Here is a 15,335-nt window from a genome sequence, read left to right as displayed (position 1 = left end):
TGGGATCTTTTTCTATGAATTCACTTATGAATCATAACTCCACCTGCACAACTTCCAAAATTTTTTGGTGGGATCTTTTTCTATGAATTCACATATGAATTTTACAAGAGAGCGCGCAGCTAGGATGCACTCCATTTTGCTTCCACAGCAAACAGCTGGGATGCAGTCCATTTTCGATCCAAATCACTGAATTTGATGCAGTGTTTTGGATTGAATTTAACACACAGCTTCTTTAAGGATGATCACAATGGACCTCAAGCTCTCAGAGTGAAGTAGCTGCCAACAACGGTAGCTGCGCGTCCTAAAACCAAACCAAACCAAATGCAGTCTAAAGATGCCATAAAAATGCAAGCCTTGCAAAGTATCCCAAAATAAATAAAATTAATTTATTATTTGTGTAAAACAAGAATATTGTTACGAATGTAACTGATAGGTTTAAGTTAATTTAGTTTAATTTCCGTTAATTTAAAAATTTGAATTGTAACGTAAAGTTTGTATTACGCAGTTACTTTATTTAAGCAACAACAACTACCATGTAGAACTCTCTTCATCATTCTAGTCGTTACATTACCTTTTGTTAATGTTCTTTTGTTTGTTTTGCCATAATAATGTAATTATCGTTTAGTTCCTACTTCTTGTATTTCGTGTAGTTGTTTGTTGTTGTTACGTCATTACTGTGCTTGTCTACTTGTATGTATGTGAGTATGGTTGTTCGCTTAGTGCGAATGTGAGTCTGTGTGTTCGCTGTACAGATTCGAGAGGTTGCCATATGTTCTAGATATTTCTAGACCAAGGAGATTTTGGGTATAAATAGAGTTACGAATGGCAACATTGAGTTGAGTTGTGTTTTAAGCGTTGAACTGAACAGATCGGTTAAAGAAGTGCTGCGTGCTAACTAGAGACAAGCTGCGTGCTTAGTAATTAAAGTCGGTTACGAATAAGTGTAATAAAGTAAATAAAGCATTGTAGAAACGTAATCTAAAACGAACCCTGTTTTATTTGGTACAAATCGTACTGGGAAATAAAACAACGTCTACACGGAGATTAGTTAAATCTAATTCCGTAACAATATTGAGAACTTTATTACATTAACACAAATTATAAAAACTCTCCATTAAATTTAATCGTGACTGGGTTTACTTCCTCTGCTCTGCATTTTATGCCACCGCAATTGATTTTGCTTTATCATCCAAAGGGTTTTTATACATATTGTCCTTCCACTCAGGCTCAGATTTCGAAACTAACTCCAACTCCACTCCAAAACTAGTTTCCGAAATGCTTGTATTTCTTTATTTTTTAAACAAATTCTTAGAATTTTAGACACTCTTTTTTATTTGAAAAAAAAAACTGCGACATCTTTTCTAGGGATCAACAAATTGGCTTGTGCATGCAGGGATCTTTAAGCGAGTGCTTCTAAAATGTATCGAACGGAGTGCATTTTTCATAACTCCGTGTGGACTGCATTAAAAGATTTTGGGAAATCATAACTCTGTATTGGACTACTTCCAAACTTTTTTGCTGCGTAGTAGAGTAAAATCATGAAATTAGGTGTGTACGATTACGATAATTACTCAGTCAGTTCCAGCAACCTCTCTCAGTGAATTTTACTCTCTCAAGCAAGAAAAATTGCAAAAAGTTATCGAACAGCATTTTGCAAAAACTTGCAAGAAAGTCAGCTGTTTCCTAAAATGTATGAAATTTGTTTTTGTTTCTTTTGATGTTTTAAACCAAACCGAACATGGTATAAGTAAAGAGGTAGATTTAAATGAAAAAAATCTTTAGAATCCTTGTTTTTCTTGAATTCCTAAAACTTCAAAATAAAAGCAACAAGTGGGGTTGTTTACAATGTATTTTTTGAGCATTTTATAAAAAACGCAACAAATGAATGAAGAGTTAAGTTTTCTCCACATAATCGACTTGTGAATTTGATAAACTGATTGTTTCAATGCAAATCTCACCAATTTCTTCCATACAAATGGTCTAAAAACAATTTTAAAAATCATTGAATTCTATTGTTTTTAAAATTGTTTGGCATATTATTCAAACACCACACACACATACACAGTTTGTTTATATTGTTTTGAAGTTTTAGGCATACTCGAACAAAAAAAAAAATTAAATTGACATAAAGCTTTGGCTAACCTTTCTTATTAAACCATGAAACCGAACAAAAACATACAGCCTGTTTCTGTATTTCGAAAGAAGAATGTGTGCGAAAGAAACACGTCCAAACTCTTGTGTGTTTTTAGATTTGTTTTTTGTTTTGAAACAAAAGCAAAGGTAAAATTATTTCGAAAACTAAAGTTCGGGCGTGTTTCATTCGCACACATTCTTCTTTCGACATACATAAACTGGCTGATAAATTTTAAAATTGCAGTTTACTTAAGCTTCGTTCCAGTACTTTTTATACCCTCCACCATATGGAGGGTATAATTAAATTTGTCATTCCGTTTGTAACACATCGAAATATTCGTCGGAGACCCTATAAAGTATATATATTATTGATCAGCATAAAATTCTATGTCGATTTGACCATGTCCGTCTATCTGTTGAAATCAAGATACAGCTCGCAGTTTTAAAGATAGTCAAAAATTTGGTACAGAAGTTTTTATTACTTGCAGGATGGTTGGTATTGAAAATGGGATATATTGGTCCACGTTTTGATATAGCTCCCATAGAACGGTACCTCCCGATTTTCGGTATTTTTAAGGTTTTAGCTTCATTATCCTACCAAAATGGCTGAAATTTGGTACGTAGTCTTCTTTAGGGGATTAAAACTTTCCCCCAGAATTTTGTCGGTATCGGTTCACACCTTCATATAGCCCCCATAGAACGGTACCTCCCGATTTTCGGTATTTTTAAGGTTTTAGCTTCATTATCTTAGGGGTACAAAACTTTCCCCCAGAATTTTGTCGGTATCGGTCCACACCTTCATATAGCCCCCATGGAAAAGTACCTCCCGATTTTTCGTATTTTGAAATTTGATATTTAGTCTTCAATGTGATATAAAACTGTTCGCCAGAAATATGTCTGTACAGGTCGGTATAGGTACACGTTTCGATATAGCCCCCATAGAACGGTACCTCCGGATTTTCGTAATACTGAAGATTGTGACGTCAATATCCAACCGAAATGGCTGAAATTGGTTATTTCGTCTTCCAAGTCCGGTCCACACTAGCGTGAATTTCATTAAAAAATTTCATGAAATTAGGTGTTCTTAAATCGAACTCCCCACTACAGCAATTTTATGATTTTACTCTACTATGGACGTCGATCTAGAGACGCATAATTTCATATCAAAATTTGAATGAAATTACTGTAGTGTGGCCCGGGACCAAGAGTTAAAAAATATTCCAGAAGAGTATTATCAGTATAGGTCCACGTCTTCCTATATCCCCATAGAAGCTTAATTCTTTATTTTTGGAATTTTTTTAGTTTTAGCCACATTCTCTTACCGAAATATAGGATTATTCCATTTTACTTCAATACAACTTGTGGTGAAGGGTATAACAAGTTCGGCCCGGCCGAACTTAACGCCGTCCTTAAGGTAGAAACACAATGAAATACGCCGCTTTTTCAGGCTCAGTTTCATGTAAAAGACTAAAGGCAAACTACTACCTAATTCAAATTAATTAGGCAGCATTTGAATTAGGTAGTACTTGGCCTTTAATCTTTGACATGAAATTGAGCGTGAAAAAAGCGTCGTATTTCATTCTGTTCACACCTTTACTTGTTTAATGATAAAAGTGTCAAAAGAGCAAACTGTCGAAAATGAGTTCCACATACACATTTTTCCAAAATGTACGGGAACGGAAAAATGGCAGAAACATCAAAAAACTGGAACAAATGTCAAAGTCGGCGAATCAACCAATCAGAAGCCGCAAACATGTTGCACATTTTTGCTCGCTCAAATTTGTCGTGTAAAAAGTTTCTAAAGAGAGAGCCATTCGGCGCCATTTTTGTTCAAAGAGAAGTGAACATTTTGCAACTTTTTTGGTGTACGGGAACGCATTTCGGTGCAAAATGTGTAAAAACTTTTTAGTTCTGAACGAAGCTTTATTTAATGCTTTAATCCTATCCATAAATCCACAACGCTTTAGAATCTAAAAAATGTGCAAATGTGAAAAGTCGTGTTTTACACTTTTGCAATTTCTCGTATGACAATTTCTCATATTGGTATATTTTACACACAGGGATACATTTTTGTATCATGGTATCAAGCGTACTTTTTGTTTAAAAAAGTGTCTAAAGTAAAAAAATAAATAATTTTATGATTTTCAAATGACTTAAGATTTATTAACTCCATAAAATCTCATGCGACCAATCGTAAACGTGTAAAACACGACTAATACCCCGGTTACACTATTGAAGGTTAACCCACTGGGTTTAATAGATCCAGTGGGTTAATCTTTGCTGGTTACACTTAGCTTTTCGAGGATATAAACTGTCAGCTGTTGTTTGTTTACGTATACATACAAAATAACTAATAAAGTCGTGTTTTACACTTTTACGATTTCTCGTATGAGATATCGTCCCTCTTTGGTCATATTCGATTATATTACACGCAGGGATACATTTTTTGTAATTTGGTATCAAGCGTACTTTTTGTTAAAAAATTGTATAATGTAAAAAATAAATAATTTTATGATTTTCTAATAACTTTAGATTTATTAACTCCATAACATCTCATGCGACCAATCGTAAATGTGTAAAACACGACAAACTCTGTTGCAAAAACAGTTGCAACTTTTGGTACTTTTTGAGTAGAGTTGGATTTTTTTGCACAAATACCGAATACAACACTGTATTTTTGGTGGATTTGTGCCGGATTTAAAATAAACCCAGCCGTGAGAGGATTTAATTTTTGTATAGCAAATCTGGTCAGATTTGACCAGATTAAGCAATAAATCCTCATGAAGTGGGTTAACCCGGCAAAAAGCTGTAGTGTAACCGTGCTATAACTCTGTTGCAAAAACAGTTGCAACTTTTGGTACTTTTTTGAGTAGAGTTGGATTTTTTTGCACAAATACCGAATACAACACTGTATTTTTGGTGGATTTGTGCCGGATTTAAAATAAACCCAGTCGTGAGTGGATTTAATTTTTGTATGGCAAATCTGCTCAGATTTGACCAGATTAAGCAATAAATCCTCATGAAGTGGGTTAACCCGGCAAAAAGCTGTAGTGTAACCGTGCTATAACTCTGTTGCAAAAACAGTTGCAACTTTTGGTACTTTTTGAGTAGAGTTGGATTTTTTTGCACAAATACCGAATACAACACTGTATTTTTGGTGGATTTGTGCCGGATTTAAAATAAACCCAGTCGTGAGTGGATTTAATTTTTGTATGGCAAATCTGCTCAGATTTGACCAGATTAAGCAATAAATCCTCATGAAGTGGGTTAACCCGGCAAAAAGCTGTAGTGTAACCGTGCTATAAAAAATGTGCAAATGTGAAATTTTCTTGGTCAAAAATGTTAACATTTCAAGTTGATTACATTGAACATCTGATTAAAAGTCAGTTGAGTTGGTCCCGGTCCTCACTAGAGCGATTTCATTGCAAATATTTCATGAAATAGTATAGTAATATCATGAAATTGCTGTAGTGGGGAACTCGATCTAGAAAAGCCTAATTTCATGAAATTATTGCAATGAAATTGCTCTAGTTTGGACCGGGACTTAGAGAATCACACTACTGATCAGACTTGCAAATTTTTGCGGGACAAATTTTCCCAGCAAAAATTTGCAAATTCTCAGTCGCAGAACTCTCCTAAAATCTCTCCAAACTCGCTCTCTTTTGCTGGATAATTTTGTTATCCATTCAGTATAAATTTGTACGAATTTGTAAAAATTTTTGGGTTATCGTACAGACCTATTGCTGTAGTGGGGAATTCGATCTAAGAACGCCTATTTTCATGAAATTTTTTAATGGTATTCACGCTAGTGTGGACCGGGACCAATATACAATTTTACCGTGCAGAAGGAATTACATATGGACAAAAAACATACCGTGCAAATCTTAAGCCCCCTTTTCACGATATGTATTATGCAGATGAGCTAAATTTTACAAGTCGATAATTGAACTAAAGAAACTAATCCAACGTCGTTAACGTTGTTGAATACAGTTCCCATAGTTCATTTTACAAAACCTATCCTTTAATTTGGTTCACGGACACAACTCTGTTGAGATGCATATTTATTTGCGTTGCTAATTTTTTATTGCAACTGTTTGATTTGCGAAATTCATTTATAAATGTAAATTATTGATTGAAAACAAGAGCAAAAATATTACTGAATTGTGAGAAATTTTAAAGATTCTCCATCAAAGAGAGGTACAAACAAATCTATTAACCTGCATCAAATGAAATATGGCTGGCTAAAGCTAACCAAGAATTGTGTGAGCAAAAATATAGTATGGGGCAAGTCCAGTTCGTTCGGTTCGTCTGGAATATTAACGAAAAAATATGATAAAACATTAAAAAAGTATATAGGCAATATGCTACTCCAGTTCAATTTGTTGTAAAAATATCTTGGAAAATAAGTGCGTCACAGCGCTCTTCATTAATGTAAGTAGTATGGTCGATGAGTTATGGCATCATGCAACAAATCTAGACATTCTTCGGCGATGCAGAATGAGTTGTCATGTGCGATGTACGTGTCATAGTTTTTTGTTTATTTTTTATGAAACTGGAAATGTATTTGCATTTGTTCCGCTACAACGTTTTGCCAATATACCACCACATATGACGGTATTTTAAAATAAGCAACGTTCAAATTAGCTAGTCTCATTCAATAAATATTCACAATGATTGAGTTAAGATTAAATTTGTAGTCAAGGATATAATTTTTTAGAGCTTAAGTTGATTTTCTCCAAAATAAGGGCAATATTTTTAAAATGCGATGATTTATCCTTTGTTTTCATTACTCCTTCACATAGAAGAGGAACGAGTTATATCCCAAAGGGACGAAGTTTAAAACAATATGTACGGAAATATTTACCAGTAAAAACGAAGTTGGAATTCCCACCTGTTGATTCTGTTATTGACTAACAAGGATTAAGAAATGTGGATAGCTTTTTAGCTCTCCAAATTCTGTTTGCCTTCGAGCATTTTGCCGGTTTATGAGTATTTATTTTGACGTATACACAATGGAATTGACATTTGAAACACAGTGGGTTTATTAAATCCGGTTATATGCAAACTCACTATAATATTGACAAGGGACAAAATGCGCAAGCATACGCCGTTTGTTCATGGGGTAGAGGAAGAGTCTTTTCTTCTCGATGGTTCAATGAGATGATGAAAGCACGGCTGTAAAATTTATGCTCACTATTGGTCTGTTCCTTTACTTCTAAAAATGGTAAAAGTTGTAAACTGCTCTCATATGAATTGTGTTGTGTCTGAAGTAAAGGAACGCTTTTCGAGTAAAAAGTAGTAAAACTTGAAGATTCTTGAACGTAAAGGAACAGAGCTTATCATTCCTGTTCGTGAATTTTCAACTTTTTTACTTTCGCTGCGCGTTAAATCCCCGGTTTTATTTTAAGTTTATTGATATGAAAACTCGAAACCGAACTAAGTGTAGAACATATTATGACACGTCTTTTAGAGACGTTTTCCATAGCAGAAATATTCAGTAAACGTGGTAACTTTAATTTGTTGAGATACGCCAAAATATGATGTAGTTTAAGAATGAATACTCACCGCTGGTTGACAAACGGAAAGCAACAGCATACTTTCAAAATATGCCTACCTGTGTAATATTTGAAAAACGAATAGGAACTTGCTCCATTCTAAATTTTGTTACCATTGAATTTTTCAAGCTTCCACATTCTCTAACTAACAACACTCTTTACCCATATTTTAGACAAGAAGAAGGAACTTCCTCACCGTAATTTAATATATGTTCGTTGATTCGAATTCAAATAAACTAAAAATTTACATTCAAAATGAGTTCCTATTCTCATGCCGATCCGATTGCTTTAAGTTTCAATGAGACCTGTCTAAGGACATCCGATGTACAACTCTTAAGTGGTCCATATTGGTTAAATGATCAAATAATCTCATTCTACTATGAATATCTGGAAAGAGTGAAATATAAAAACAATCCAGACCTGTTGTTTGTACCGCCTGAAGTGACACAATGCATGAAATTTTCCGATGATGGTGAACTGGAAACGTTACTCAATCAATTGGAAGCACCAAAAAAACCCTTCATATTCTTTGTACTCAATGACAATGAAACGACAGAGGCGGGTGGAACACATTGGTCACTGCTGGTATTTTCACGGCCCGAAAAGACATTTTTCCATTTCGATTCTTGGGGCAACAACAATTCGAATGCCTCACATCAGTTTGTGCAACGTATTAAGGATGCATTGAATTGTCGAAATAGCCATATGAAACCCATACGTTGTCTACAGCAGGCCAACGGTTATGATTGTGGAATACATGTGATCTGTATGACGGATAATATTGCCGATAATGTGAATCGATTTGAGTGTGTGGAAGGCGTGGGGCCATTGCATCAGGACACTATTTCGGCCAAACGTTCAGACCTTCTGAAATTGATACAGTCGCTGGGCGGCAAAATCTAATTTTTGGTTTTTAAGTGATTTCAATCGTTTTTTATTTTAATATTTGTATTTTTTCCTTATAAAATAATATTGTATTGATTTTTATAACGATTCGCATTCGATCGATCACATTTACTTACTCTTAGTTTAGTTTGTAGCTTTTCATACAATACAAGAGATAGTTATGTATGTGTTTTTGATTCTAATCCTTCCAATAGAATGGACTTCCGTTGCGTTTATTTAATCATAGCGCCTGATGACGGCGTAATAAAATAAGCACCACTCTCTCTTTGTGTAAAGGACTGCAGCCTATGTTTTAATAATTTTGGATTAAATAAGTAGACCTAAAAACAAAAACCATGAATTTCTTGCTTTTGATTATAACCCAGCTTCCTTATAGTTTTAAGAGTACTCTTTTTTTCCTTTTATACCAAACTCGAGAGCCCACACCATCGAGAAATAAGTATAATTTTCGTATTATACAAAGGAATATTGTGATATGCTTTTAAAATTCTTTTGTTTTACTATGAAATTATTATTTTTCTCATCTTAATTTTGTTGTGTGCACTACATTTCATTTCATTTACTTTTTTCATCTTCAAAAAAACTTAATGATTGTGTGGGTTCGTATTTTGTGTTGGAATTTCGAATTTTATGCAGAGAAATTATTAACATGGAACTCGTAATATACATAAATATATACAACAAAAAACAACAACTATTTACATTTATATACATACATATAAAAATATATATAACTACAAATACCGTAAATTACCTACCTTAAAGCTTCATTTTAAATGAAATAAAAATCAAATTTTCAAATAAAATTTGTAAAAATGCTTTGCAATTATTAAGTGGTAAGTCGATTATTTAGAGGTAGTTTACACTGGCTATCAATGTCATATGACCTGAAAATTTCCATCGTTATACAGTCGCTAATGTGTATTAGGGATTTTCCTTACTCCATTTACTTTTTGTGTCCACAGCAGCAAAAATGACATATGACATTGATGGCTAGTGTAAACTACCTCTGAAGAGTCCAGATAAAAGTCCAATGGAATATGACAAGTGAAATTAAATGTTGAGTCGAAATGGCGGGAAACTCATTTTCCAAATATAAGAGAACGCTAACGTCATATTCTAAAAATTCATTGGAATGACGTTTTTCAAATGAAGTAAGTACAACGCGGATTAATGTCGAACGACAAGTAAAAAGCCAAAAAACATCTTCCAAAGCATTATCCAAACCACAATCAAGGAAGAAGACCAAGGACAGAAAAGAAACATCATGGATAAGAAATATTCAAGAATGGACGAGTCTGCAAGAGGAAAGAAGCCTCCTGTAGTGCGATTCCCTAACTAATTTTTTGAGTTACCGTCAAATATCGGTTTGAAATGCTTATTTAAACTTTTCATTCATAATTTTGCGTTTTACTGCGCATTACTGAATGCTGCCAAGAATCGAAACCTCTCTGTAATAGAATAAAATATGTACATGCATATTGGATTGTTAGTCCCAATTTACATTAGGCAATTTTACTTGCCGCAAGTAAACTCGCTTAATGTAAATCCGGACTTAACAATGTAAAACATAATTGTAACACCCGAATACGGGTTGGCAAATTAAGAAGAATGTTTATTTCTAATTTTAGCTTCACTTCTTTCATGGACATCTTTTATTAGTGAAACCCTCTAGAATGAGTTTCAAACAACACAGGATCAATGATCATATGCATTTGGAGCAAGATGTTCACATAGAGTTTCAGCATCAATCCCCTAGATTCATCAGAATATCGTTCTTTTAAACATAGATGTCTTTGCCGACATAAATATACCCTCAGTATGTGTGGATTGAAACTTTAATCTTTGGACAGATGGATCTTATTTTGAAAGTATATAATTTCTTCCGATAGATATCGCGCTCACCAGTCATTTTATTTTGTCGCTTTGAACAGGATCACAAGGATTACCTTTAGTAAAAATTTCAGAACTGTTCTCAAAAAGGCTTTCAACTGCACCAAAGCAAAAATGTTGAACTTTTTTGAAGAAAGTGCCCAAAGAAGTCTTCTTGGAACTTGATGTATGCTTGGAAGAAATTTAAGAAGTGCATAGTTTCACCCTAATTGTATACACAATAGTGATCATAAGTTGTTGTAGCAACGCAATATGTTCGTCCGTGTATTATTTCAGTTATCTGATTCTTTTGTAGGTTAGGTTAGCTGGAACTGAGTGGGGTTAGCTGGGTTGCTAAACAAATGTAGGATGCAGGACATGTCGTCGGTGTCATGCTTAAGTGTTCCATACCCCATTCTCCCATATAGAGATAATCGCATTTTAATATTTATTTTAATGAAAATATTTAATATTTGGGTATTTTGGACATGGTAGAACAAATACAAGGTAAAGTTAATACTACAACAAATACAACTCGAACAACAACCACAAAGGAATTTGTTTTTGTTTGTAACGTTACTTACGTATTTTGGACTTGAATTATTAGTAATAGTATATATTACATCTTTGCAAAAATATAGAGGAATATCTGTTGGGGTATAAAAGTTACAGACACTTTTTTTAAACAGAAGTTTTGTCGGTTTGTTCCATATCCACACTTATGACGCACATGGAACAAAGTGACAAAAACATTTTCCCATTTTTACCTCAATAAAATCAAACCTTCTAAATCGAAAATTCATTTTTTTTAATTCGTTTCTATATTTGTAAGTTATTAAAATATTTATTACATACCTGAAGAAAACGTATGCTTTCGCATCGAAGCGTGTATATCTCGGAAACTAGAGAAGATAGGAAAAAGCAGACCAAAAATTCAGAAAGTGCATACGCGAAAACCCTGGAAGCCACCTATATCTCAAAAATGGCGTATGGAACTATTAGGGTAACCCTAGTACTACCACATAAAATGCAACAATCTGGCATCATCATAGCAGTGTTGCATGCATCAGTAGTTTTAAGTTATTATCTCTCTACTCATTGTCAGTACACAGTCAGTTACTAGGCGTTTACACACGGACAGTATTGGCAAGACAATAGCAAAGTTACAAACCATTTTCACCAATACATTCACACTTTCCTCTATACATATTTAAAAATTTATAAATGTATTTGTGAAAAAGGTTTGTATTTTTGCTATTGTCTTGCCAATACTGGCATTTGTAAACTCAGGGTTAGTTACTTCGCAACCACCAATTAATAGACATCTCATCTGTACATATTTCGTTATAGTTCATTGTTCTTCATAATTAATACTTAATTTCAACTCATAAAACAACTTAAAGTTTTATTCAATAAATGAATTGATTGTTATGTTTAATCATCGTCTTTCATTCAATCGACCACCTCCGTAAGAACATAACAATTTGGCGACGAGGATTTTGGAACAAAGATGTATCATTCTCGCTAACAATTTGGCGACGAGGATTTTGGAACAATATGTATCATTCTCGCTAACAATTTGGCGACGAGGATTGTGAATTGAAAGCAACACTCAGTAACAAAAGGAATTTCACAATTTCATCAGAACTTTCAACAAGGCTGCGTAATAACATCAAGACATCGCACACAATAAAAGTTGCGGCAGGAAGATTTTCAAGGAAAACATCAAAACGCACAGGCGCAAGTTCATCAGGAACATTCTAACAAGAATTTTCAAGAAATCTTCAGCGATCAACACTCACACAAACAACAGTTTGCAGTCTCACACATACAGAATTTTTTTTCAGCTCAACACACACACCATAGCAACGTGGGAAATTTCATCATTTTTGCAGCGCACACATACAGACATACGACGGCAGCGTCTCTAACAAAATTGTAACGGCTAAAAACACAGACACTAGAAAAATCTAGACATGTCGGAACAAGCGAATATTGTAAAATTACTTGCACAACAGCAAGAGCAAATAGCAAAGCAGCAGGAACAATTTGCGCAACAACAGGAATTACTAAATAAACTCACACAAATCATCGCTGGACAACAAGTTGCAAACGCAGTTTCATCATCAGTTCCAGGTGGAGAATCATCAGTGGCAAAAGCCCACCTCATGGAATCTTTAGCTAATTCCATGACGGATTTTCACTATGAGCCTGACAGTGGTTTATTATTTGAATCGTGGTACAATCGTTTCAAACACATCTTCGAAAGGGAAGCAAGTGCACTGGACGATGCAGACAAAGTAGGACTTTTGTGGAGAAAAATGTCCAATCACATTCATGAACGATTCAAGAATTTCGTGTTACCAAAACAACCTCAAGAACTTTCATTGGCAGACACAATCAAGCATCTCACAAGACTATTTGGCCGAACAGAAACACAAGTAAGTTTACGTTATAAGTGTCTCCAAATCACAAAGATGGAAAATGAAGATTTTAAAGAATACGCTAGTCGTGTCAATCTTCAGTGTGAACTTTTTAAACTGGATGACTTAACTACAGACCAGTTCAAGTGTTTAATTTTCATACTTGGTCTTAAATCATCACAAGACAGTGACATCAGAATCCGTTTATTAAGGCATCTCAATGAAAGTAAGGAAGTAGTCAACCTAGAAAAGCTAGTTGATGAAACACAAAGCATTTTGGATTTGAAAAGTGACACAGCACTAATTGAGGGAAGTCAAAAACAGTGCAACAAAATTGGTAAGCCTCAACAAAAACAAAAGATACCAAAAACAGCATGTTGGTATTGTGGAGATATGCATTATGCAAAACATTGCCCCTACTCCAAGCACAAGTGTACCAAGTGTCAACAGATTGGTCACAAAGATGGTTTTTGCAACAGCATGCACAGGCAGAGCAAACCAAATCACAACAACAACAAACATCAACAAAGCAAAACCAATCATGATCAAAACTCAGAACAGAACAATGTGAGTCATCAGAATTTTAACAACAACAAAACAAAATTCAGCACAAAAACAGTATCTACAACAGATCCAGTCAAAATCAAGCAGGCAAGAAAATATGCTACAGTGAGTATTAATTCAAAGCAAGTAAAACTACAGTTGGACACGGCATCAGACATTACCATAATTTCCAAATCAACGTGGAAAAGAATCGGAAAGCCGGATGCATTTGAAACCACAGACACCGCCGAAGATGCAGGTGGCAATAAACTCACATTTTTTGCAAAACTTTTTCCAATAGAAGTGTCAGTTGCAGGAAAATCAAAAATTGTGGATTGTTACATTTCAAATTTGGAATCATTAAATGTCCTAGGCATAGATTGGATTGAGAAATTTAATCTATGGGATATTCCAATAGCGAAATGGTGTCATCAGATCAAGTTCACAGGAACTAAGTCATTTAACAATGTTTATCAAGTACTCAATGCTCACTTTCATCCCAGCCCAAATAGGCAAGTCAAAAAAGCACTCAAAAAAAGGGAAGAGGAAGGAGCGACCGCAAAAACATCTTCAAGAAGAAAAACTCACAACGTATTCAACGTTCATAAAAATCTATGTTCATCAGTCATGGCCAGAAATCAGAAAAAGGAAAGTCAGTATAATTTCAAACACGGAAGTCGCATCAAGGTACATGCAGATCAACATCAAACAAAAACAGGCGATACTTCTGCTTCATCAAACAAATTATCACCTTTGGACATATTACTTCGAGAATTCAACATTAAATTGCCGTATACAGATTCTACAGCATATCAACCTGAATCATCCGCAGAAGACAACCAGTTGAAGTAATATCCAGAACCCAGGTTCAAACTTAAAAGGGGAGATATTAGGGTAACCCTAGTACTACCACATAAAATGCAACAATCTGGCATCATCATAGCAGTGTTGCATGCATCAGTAGTTTTAAGTTATTATCTCTCTACTCATTGTCAGTACACAGTCAGTTAGTTACTTCGCAACCACCAATTAATAGACATCTCATCTGTACATATTTCGTTATAGTTCATTGTTCTTCATAATTAATACTTAATTTCAACTCATAAAACAACTTAAAGTTTTATTCAATAAATGAATTGATTGTTATGTTTAATCATCGTCTTTCATTCAATCGACCACCTCCGTAAGAACATAACAGGAACACTTAAGCATGACACCGAAGACGTGTTGGGTATCGTTGTATCAATTCGGACCCAATATTAATTGAGGCGGCTGCATCGTCCGGATCTTAACACGAGTGAGTTTAGCTCGTCTTTGTCTTGGCAACTGGCGTTCTTCTGCTGCGATGGATGGGGTGATCTCTGTACTGCATGCGCGACTTCATCAGCGTGAATGCTATCCGAGCTTGCCTGATAGGTAGAGTTGTGCCAAAGGAACTATATTGAACTATGTAGTTCACTTCGCAGTTCTAATGGCCCACATTTTTCTATGAGCAAACTGCGTATACTTAATATCGCACGTTACATTTAATGATGTTACTCATACGTGTAGGAACTAGTACAAGGAACTAGGAACTAGATTATACAACTCTACTGATAGGCTCGTTGGTCCAGAGTTTTTTTTTTATAAGAACCTCTCTCTAGATCATGAACATATCTCCTGACGTGCCTGGGTGGGGGAAGCCTGTCCACTAAATAGTGTCAGGAATGCTCAATGGGATAACATCCAAGCAGGTACTGCATCGACAACATCCTGCTGTGCTGATGTGTGGTATACTGGTGTCATGAGGAGGAACTTTATTGCGGTCCTCAAGGCGGCATTCTGGCAGGTTTCAATATTCTTCCATTGCATGCGTACCACACTGGCTTCGAATAGTTCATACACAGGCTGGCTTATTTCTTTG

At 34.9% G+C, this 15,335-nt stretch overlaps 1 protein-coding gene across 1 annotated transcript; it reads left to right on the top strand.

The window, feature by feature from the left end:
- Positions 1-6,121: 6,121 nt before the first annotated feature.
- Den1 (SUMO peptidase family member deneddylase 1) lies at positions 6,122-9,400 on the top strand. Its single transcript, XM_073989925.1, has 2 exons — positions 6,122-6,330; positions 7,862-9,400. Exon 2 carries the CDS (start codon positions 7,944-7,946, stop codon positions 8,589-8,591), a length of 648 nt encoding a protein of 215 aa, XP_073846026.1. The 5' UTR covers positions 6,122-6,330; positions 7,862-7,943; the 3' UTR covers positions 8,592-9,400.
- Positions 9,401-15,335: the final 5,935 nt, after the last annotated feature.

This window comes from Musca autumnalis, unplaced genomic scaffold (assembly GCF_047663935.1).
Source record: "Musca autumnalis isolate F117 unplaced genomic scaffold, ASM4766393v1 scaffold_5, whole genome shotgun sequence".
NCBI lineage: Eukaryota > Metazoa > Arthropoda > Insecta > Diptera > Muscidae > Musca > Musca autumnalis.
This window is presented reverse-complemented; position numbering and strand designations above follow the sequence as displayed.